The sequence below is a fragment of the Amphiura filiformis genome, chromosome 4, assembly GCF_039555335.1.
Source record: "Amphiura filiformis chromosome 4, Afil_fr2py, whole genome shotgun sequence".
Taxonomy (NCBI): domain Eukaryota; kingdom Metazoa; phylum Echinodermata; class Ophiuroidea; order Amphilepidida; family Amphiuridae; genus Amphiura; species Amphiura filiformis.
In genome coordinates this window covers 29323732-29332703 of record NC_092631.1, presented here as the reverse complement: position 1 = coordinate 29332703, position 8972 = coordinate 29323732, and the positions used below count along the sequence as shown (strand labels likewise).

General features: G+C 37.3%; 1 protein-coding gene across 1 annotated transcript; it reads right to left on the bottom strand.

Moving 5' to 3' along the window:
• Window positions 1–681: 681 nt before the first annotated feature.
• Window positions 682–8763, bottom strand: LOC140149765 (GH3 domain-containing protein-like). The gene is made up of 6 exons (XM_072171814.1): window positions 7740–8763; window positions 6290–6425; window positions 4524–4688; window positions 4021–4172; window positions 1417–1505; window positions 682–1133 (listed from the first exon to the last, which is right to left on the bottom strand). Exons 1-6 carry the CDS (start codon window positions 8431–8433, stop codon window positions 915–917), a joined length of 1455 nt encoding a protein of 484 aa, XP_072027915.1. The 5' UTR covers window positions 8434–8763; the 3' UTR covers window positions 682–914.
• Window positions 8764–8972: the final 209 nt, after the last annotated feature.

The window sequence follows — 8972 nt, the reverse complement described above, 5'->3', positions numbered from 1 at the left end:
GGAGACTATAAGGAGTACCGGAAACCATTTTCCCGGGAAAGTGGATCAGAATACCTGATGAAGTCCTCCATTGTGAAGGACAAAATAAAAGTGAGTAAGAATTCACTTGGTTTTGTGAAGCAAAATGAAAATATGTATATTTTAATCCAATTCAGAAGTGTATTATGTTAATAAAATCTGAACTGAATCTGAATTCAAATGAAAAAACTTAATGAATCTATTCAACAAAGATAAAAAGCTTCTAACCTTACTTTTCGTTATTTACAATACAGGGTGTCCCAGAAAAAAATACCGGGTGAATGAATTTGGACATAAATCGAGAAATAGGCATTAGAATCCAAAATGTGGGATTTCACATGAATGATTTTGCAAAATTATATATATATATACCGTACGGTATATATATATATGCGATTTCCCGAGCCACCCATAACATAACAGTGGGATTTCCCAGCCAAATATTTAGAGTGTACATCTGGGAATTGGGATTTATATGCAGTTACAAAAAAAGTAATCGGAATTCCAAATATTTTACATTCCGATGTGCATCTGGACGGGAAATGGGATGTTCTTTCGACATTTTATGATAGGAATATTGAGGGGGAAAGCTATGGGAAATCCCAATGTCATCTTTGGGGTGTGTGGAAAATTTCTAGAATAGCCCATTTCACAGAATAGTGCACATTGTGTTGAATGATCTTTCTTTCAAACTTAGAATGAAGTGAATTGACGCATTCGTTATGTATAGTCGCTCCTTTCTTCGCGATCAGTCAACCGATTACAGCAAACTGTTTTGACCATTTGTATTGTATATACAAAATAAGAATGCGAATGGGTTGGGTGATTAGGATGCTTAAATGACCTTGGTGATGAAAATATAAAATATTATAGTGCTAGAAAATCTCTGCAGAGACTTATAATACATGTTGCATCATAAAGTCTATCATATCGGGCATGCGCAACTTGCGTTGACTTTTTATCTGATTCGCTGATGCCGATGTGGTTTCTAGAAGATATTGTTGTAAATTCTGGAAGGATCCTGGACGAACGACCAAGATTTCAGGTGGAGCTATGCTGCCCTTCTCTCTAAAGGAATTATAGGTGAAGGAGTTGTTGCAGAGACTGCCATCAACCTGTCGGCAATAATAGTACGCAATCTACGGATTAACTTTTATATAATAATCTGGAGATCAAATAACAATGAATGTTTTCTTTTGTTGATGTCTTTTTACGCACCAAAAATGTATATTGTTTCCTTTGAATCTTTTTGCGGGTATTTGTCAAATTTAATTTTATTGAATCATTTGTTAAATCTGACGCTCAACAAATTGTTAAATATTGTTTTTAAATTGTTCATTTGTTAATATATTTTTAAAAGTACTTTATGATATATTTATACAAAGAACGTCATTTTACCATCCTCTTTTCCTGGATCGTCAGGTTCCTGCTTTCACCTTCAAGTTCAATAAATATCAAGTAAAATGGCATTGTCTTCTGATTCAATTCTGTAAAAAAAATTATAAACCTAAAACGTTGAGGGATGTAGGCGGATTAGTCTGATACTGATGAATTGATCTGCTCGGCATATCCCATTTATCCCTTGAACTGCGCAGTAATGGTCATAAACGATGTGCGCATCGTCGTGACGGGAGAAGTAATTCATTGGTAGAGCACCAGCGCAGTCACCTTCGGAGCCTTATTTCACCCTTACACAGATGAACACTCCATAATGCCTCTTTGAAGGTGTCTTGGGAAGTATTTCGTGAACTGCATATCTTCTTGTCTTGGGTAGGCATCAATCAATTCTCTGAGGTCTCTGGACTTAGGACCAGACTCTGGTGGGTTAAACCGGTTTTAATTAAACTATCATCAGAAATTGGGAACTCCATCCTACTTTCAGGCTAGGCACAGCTGGTATGAGTGGCGTAAACCAGCGTGCTAAGTCAATGCTCCTATATTACCCAGCAGACCCTTGAGCTAGAGTCAGCTGTGCTGAGCTTGCACTGCTGGAACTGGGAACATTACGGACAATGACTGGTCACAGGAACCTAGTCTTACTATCAGTTGGAGGGGTACATGATGCAGTCATGTCTACAGTAGAATTCAATTCGACCTTTGCAGGACTTAAACCCCATTAAAAGCTATTAAACCAAGATAACACTCATTGAAAACAGCTCAACTGATTAAATCATATCTTCTCTGGTTAAATACACACATCATATGTTTCTGCTTTTACACGTACAATGGAGCAATGCGCTGGGATTATAGTTTCAGTTGGGTGAACGATTATAAAGCGAGCGCTAGAGAACAATTGTGTGTGGTCTTTGTTTACGAAATGAGACAATACGTGCTTATTGTTAACCAGCGTTCTTGAAAATGAGAAACATGGTGGTTTGCAGACTTAACAGGGTTTGGAAATAATTTCTTCATATTTTTTGGTGTTATCTGTCCTTTACATATCCTTCCTAAAACACCAAAGTACGCATATTTCCAAACATCTAAATTAGCTAAAAATTTAGGACATGTTACAAAACTATATTTTCTAGAAGTTTAGAAGAGTACTTTTAATATTGGCCGGTTATTTTTCACACAGCGACGTTAACTAGGCATATCCCCATACTTTTAACGTAGGCTATTTGTAGAGGTCACGCGTCAATGGGAAAGAGCACTGTGTATTATGTATAGGAAAACGGACAGTAACTGCAGTATGAGTTCATTGGTATATCACAAGTGCGGTCATCTTCGGAGTCTAATTTTACCCTTCTTAAGATGAGCACTCCTGGTGTAGTTCTCTCTTGAAAGATGACAAAAATTGGAAAAATCACCTTGTTGCAGTCTAACTAACAAACGAACAAAATCAGCTTGTTACACTAGCAAGTGCCACACCGTTGCAACGGTCCACACGGGGTGATGTAAGGCAGCAGGCAGGACTAGGTCTATAGCTATGAAAAGTGTCGTTGAGGATTATTTAAAAGTGTCACTTGGCATATAGGTCTGAGTGTCTTGTGCTGGTTCGTCTTCTTTATCTTCACATGGAGACGGTTTCCAGCTTTGAATCAGGTCTATCTGTCGGAATGCTTTTCTTTGACGGCATAACCGTATCACATAGCTGGTTCTGAGTGCAGTTTTAGAAGCCACATCCATGATGTTACGTCTCTTCCCACTTTACTTGGTACTCCGAGAGTAGCGATGCATTTTGTCAGCGATGTGTTGTAAATACCTCTGCTTCCAATTTCAATTTCAAGTAGCGCGTACACCATCCCTTATTTTCGCAGTCGGCTACAAGATCTTGGTATTTGCTTTTCTTTCTTGCATTGGCATTTGACAGGTTTTCTTCCATTGGGACTGTAAGCTCAATGATGATAACTGTTTTGGTTCTTTCAGAACTGTTTGGAGTAATACGTTGAATTGATATACTTGTGGCCCTTGAACATGTTGTAAACAAAACTGCCAAGAAATTACATATGAAGTTTTGCGTTAAACATGTTCAGGGGCTAATGACATTAACGCAAAGGCTTTACGGATTTTCCGAAATGGGCTAATAAACGGTGATTAAACATATCATATAATTTAATTTTTGCAATGTAAACAAGACGCGATCCACACAGGCGGGCAACCACCTAACCGCTTTTGTTTCAAAAGATTCCTTCTTACACAGCTTTCAACGGATTTTTTTCAGTACTCCCTCAGTTTTTAGTTAGCAAATGTTCACAAACTCAATTTAAGTCGACCTGAGGCCAGAGGATTTTCTTCTTTTAACGTACTGCACAATTAATACCCTGAAAATTACAGTGCTCACTCGAAACTGTTATGATAAGTACAAATTGATGAGCTTCATTTTATGATTATGATTGAAATTCAACGTATTACTCCAAACAGTGCAAAGTAACGCACCAGTTATGATTGTTATACGACCTTCTGATCTAAGATAGATTACATGCACAAAACACAGTCCTTCTATTGATTTCAAGTGACGCCAAAACTGGAGGTAGATTATATAACCTATATTATTAAACTTACTCATTAAGCTTTCCTCTGATAAGCTTAGACTTTCTGCGCATGCGTATTCTACAACTGACACTTTCGGCCAATGAGAGGCAGCGTCTTTAATTGCTTTGTCTGTTATAAGTTGGGTGACCTTTTCACCTTGAACGTTGAGTAACTGTCCAGATCTGTACGAAATATAATGGAATTAATTTGAGAATAAACAGATATTTTTTAAATATGTTGTAATATGTAGTTACAAGAAAGTTATCTACTCAGTAAAATAATCTCGTCTATGTTTTAGGACTGATCAAATGAATATTTATCACATTGAACATGTAAAATAAAATATTTGGTATGACTAAGACCCCTTTTCTAGAACAATGGGTCGTCGGACGAATAGCCCAATTTTGCCGAACATTTTGGGGGAAATTAGTACAACTCTGACAATTTATTCTACATTTAACGAGATATACGGGTCTTAAATTATTGCAATTTTCAGTCACCTTCATGAATTCCATTGAGCTCCATTGCATTACCTGTATTGGAAAGCTATCAGTGGTGTGTTGTCATGGTAGCCAACACATTTGATGACGTCACCAAAACGATATCGACAGAATCCAAAAGAAGTAGTGAGGAGGATTTCATAGTTTTCTCCGATCTGAAGCTCATGGATTAACTTCGTTTCCGGTTGCTCTCTATCCCTATCAAATCAAGAATATTAAGGGATGGGGTATGAACGTTTGGAGCCAGTGTTTATTATGGGACATTAACGCACATCAGACATATCGAATTACATTCTGAATATGAAGAACGTCCTGATGATATCAAATAATTTTGATTTTTTGAAATTCGATGGCAAATGATTAAAAATTGATATTTTTGATATTTAAGAGTACTTGAAGTAAACTTTATGGTTCTGATGATTTATACTTAAAGTGTATGTAAGTGGGATGAAAAGCCGACGATCAATTGAAATTTTTTTCCCAAAACACCAAAAAAAAAAAAGGTTTTTATAAAATTTACTTCGAAGACTGTTATATATCAAAAATGTGAAAAATATCAAATTTTAATAATTTGTCATAACATTTGTATTATATCGTGAATTTCAAAAAATGATTCGTATTCAGAATGCAATTCGATGTGTCTGATCCTATTGAAACTACAAGTCACAAGAGATTATTTTAACATCAGATGTGCACATCATCAGATAACATAATGTAACCATGTAATAATTGCTCTAAACGTATTCTCTTAGTCTACTCTGTATTAACATCAAACTTTATATCACTCATACATAAATTCTAGACAGTTCATTGGTTGATTGCCATTTATCATTTTTACCATCAGCCTCTCCGTGTGATAGTTTTTACCATCATAGTGCTACGCCATAGTGCTTCTGCGCCAGGCCGTGCGCTGACTCTTAGACTCGCCGATTTAGTTTATGGGGTGGACACCAAAATGTGAAGTATGTCACGGTAAAATATGGTTTTATGTTGATGAAAAAATGTATTCCCTTATCTTATAGTATTTTTAAGTAATATAATTTATGTATGAGTGATTTAAAACAAATATTAACTGTCTTAAATTCGTGTAATGGTCGAAATATAATCACTCGGTGAAAGATGTATAATTGAACAATCCATCTTTCACCTCGTGATTATATTTCGACCATCACACTCATAGACAGTTAATATTTGTATACTATATGCTGTTGTAGTGCACGTTAGAATATGACCGTTGCTAGGTCAACTGGATCACGCTTTCTTGTTGCGAACCACTGATCGAAATGATCACAACACAAAGCTTATGGCATATCAAAATTCGGAACAGGTGTATGAGCCTAGGCTTGGAGCAGTAACCAATGGTTACTAAAGTGCACTGCGACAGCGAATTTTTTTCTCACCCGTCGTGAAAAATGTGACTTGATTAACCATTGCCTTTTCTTGGTATCACATACATAAAGTGGACAGATACAAATTTTGTTTAGCTATATAGTTGTATCTGATCTCATGTCAGAGCTTTATTGGGTTATTTCAGTTGAAATACATACACCCCATGGAAGAAATTACCTTAGTCTATCACACAGGGAGTCTAGATTTTAAATGTAGTCACCCAATAACCTCATTTGAAATTCATACTCCCTCTGTGAAAGATTAAGGTAATGTTTTCCACAGAGGGAAGCTTCCTTCGCTGGATGCGTATAATTGACAGCACAAAGTTGCACCTGGTCAGGAGGAAAAATGCCCCTTGCCCCCGTAGCGCCGCCACTGACTTCAGGTTGGGTTTTGAAGCCACCCCTTACCTGATAGACTCTGGAATAAACTCATAGAACATGATATCTGGAAACAAGGCATAGCGCTCCTCCATAATATCAGGCCAGAGATTTATTGCTATGATTCCTTCGCTAGAGGCGTATAAGTGACCGTACAACGTCACACCTGATCAGAGTACAAAAAAGGTTTATTACGCTATATGTCTCTTAAAGTTTTACGCTACTCTTCTCGACAGTTTTAGTTTTACACACATAGAACTGTTTACATAACGTTATATAAGTATAGAACCTCATAGTAATTAGGTAAAATTTACCTCAGGTCTAAGTAATATTGACTTAATTATGTAAATTTTATTATTCTAAAATTTTAATCATGCTAAAATTGGGTAAAATTTTGTCATTTATAATGTGTGTGTGTGTGTGTGTGGGGGGGGGTATGGAGGAGGGGTGTGGTGTGTGCGGGGGTGTGTAAGGTGTACATGTAAATGACTTTTGGAGTAAAGCCTGGGAATAATGTATGTCAAAATAATATATAAATAAACACAGCCAAATTAAAAAGTCACCACTAGTTCCATCCCCATTTAATCAGAGTCTGATGAGTTTATGGTAAAATAATTTATATAATTATTTTCTATACACTTTACTTCGAAGGTTGATACCAAATTTAATATCAAAAGTTTAATCATCGTGAGCATAGGAACCGTTGTTTGGAAATTCGTGCAATTTTCACTCGCGCTTCCCAAATCGTAAGAAACACAACACAAAAAGAAACTCCTCACTTATGTAACCCGACAAAATCGTCAAAACTTAAGCAGGTTTTGACTAGACGGGTTACATAAGTGAGGACTTTCATTTTGTGTTGTGTTTTGTAAGTTCCCTAGATCATAGACCGTGAAGAGATGGACGGTCGTCTGGATCGTAATTCTATAGAAATGGCACATTATGCTGAGACCATGGTCGTCTCGCTCGCACCTGTTGGATTAGCGTGTTTGAAAGAAGCGGCATTCAATCGAAGTACACACGTTGTCTCTGACACAGTTACGACTGCAAACTGTAAACTCTGTTGTCACAAAACAATTATAGTTACAAGAAATGAAACGGTAAAACACGCTTATTTGCTGCAGTTTCAAGTCAATTAAATAAATACATATATTTACCGTTTCGATTTATCTAACGCTACCTGTTACTCTGGCATTGAATGAGTTTCAATTTGCGTTATATAAGCCTTGGTCTCAACGTCATGCTTGCACGGATGCTCAGAGCACAAAATTCCATTGGATAGCGACTGATGATGCAATTGAGTGGACGAGAGTTAGGTTATTGACCTTTTGTACGGTAAATCAATTCGATGGCAGGTTTGAAGACTATCTTGCCTTTGTGTTTAGGTGAGACGATCATAGCTTCAAAGGATATGCCGCAGATGATCGTCCATGTCTTCACGGTCTATGCCTAGATAGAGCCCCTGAACAACAATACATACCTTTGGCATAAGTGTTCTTCAGCTTTTCCTTATGTCCGCCTATATCAATTGCGATCACACAAACTAATCGGGGCCATATACGTCGCAAGATGCCATCAAATCCCTTCTCAAACTCCGCTTCCAATTCTTTAGCTCGATCTGAATCTGAAACCATAGCTTTCTGCAATGCCTCTCGAATGTTTTGTGGAAGTTTTAAGTCCGCGGTAATACTTCCTTTCCTTATATCTTCCACAAATTTGGGCCAATCCTTTTCAAGCTGCTTCATAGTGCTATAAAAAGTCGTCGTAAACCCCGCAAGTATTTTACTCACATCCCGATCAAGCAACCCAAAGAGTAGATGGATATATGTAGACTCGTAGAGAGTCTCAACATCAAAACCATCAGGTGGAGAACTTTGTGATACGAGGACCTTCTTCATCGACTCTTGGATCCTTGACATAGGTCCCAACTGGTGTCCTCCGTCAGTCCGTCTCATCTTTGGTGATGTATAGAACCATAATGACTTATGAAGCGGGCTGATGTTGGGAAAAGTATCAGCAATTATCTTTGATGTCATACTTGATGCGTGAGTAAGAATGGACTTCTCAAATGATGGTACGATAGGTATCATCTTGCCCTTGCCTGTAGTACCCGATGTCAAACAGAACCTGCTTGGAGATTCTGCTGTCAACACATTCATTTCTCCTCTGGCCATCTTTGACACAAAGCTCTCAAATTGTTCGTACGTTGCAATTGGATGCCTCTGTCTAAACTCGTCCACTGATTTTACTGTATCAAACCGGTACCGTTTGCCGTATTCTGTTTGCGCATTTTTCTTCAGTAGATTTAGTAAGAATTTTTCCTGCGATTCCTTTGGATATTTCCATGCTTTTGAAAGTGATCTTTTAAGGGTTACCGTTCCTAAAATCGTGGTAAATTTATCCAATATATAGGCGATTATTGCACTCGTAAGAGTATGATATTTTGATATTTGGAACGTTGAAATATGAAGGCAAAGAAGGCACACCAGAGTTGATAGTAGGGCGAAAATACCTGAAAGATATTTGAAAAAAAAATCACTTTACTTGAGTGTCGCAAATTAATAATAATGTAGATTCGCACAAGTGTGTCTCCCCTACCGATCTGTATGTGATCTTTGACCCTTATCTGTGCACACTCTGTATGAAGCATGGTAGAGTGGTTCTTCTTGTCAAAGAAATAAGTGGGTTTAACCATGCTTGTGAAACAAAATCT

What these genes read in the sequence shown, in the direction of transcription:
- LOC140149765 (XM_072171814.1), bottom strand. Translation starts at nt 8,433, where the DNA reads ATGGCCAGAGGAGAAATGAATGTGTTGACAGCAGAATCTCCAAGCAGG. An exon ending in CTGATAGCTTTCCAATACAG is followed by an intron (nt 4,173 to 4,523) that starts GTAATGCAATGG and finishes TATTTCGTACAG; the next exon opens with ATCTGGACAGTTACTCAACG. An exon ending in CGATCCAGGAAAAGAGGATG is followed by an intron (nt 1,134 to 1,416) that starts GTAAAATGACGT and finishes TATTGCCGACAG; the next exon opens with GTTGATGGCAGTCTCTGCAA.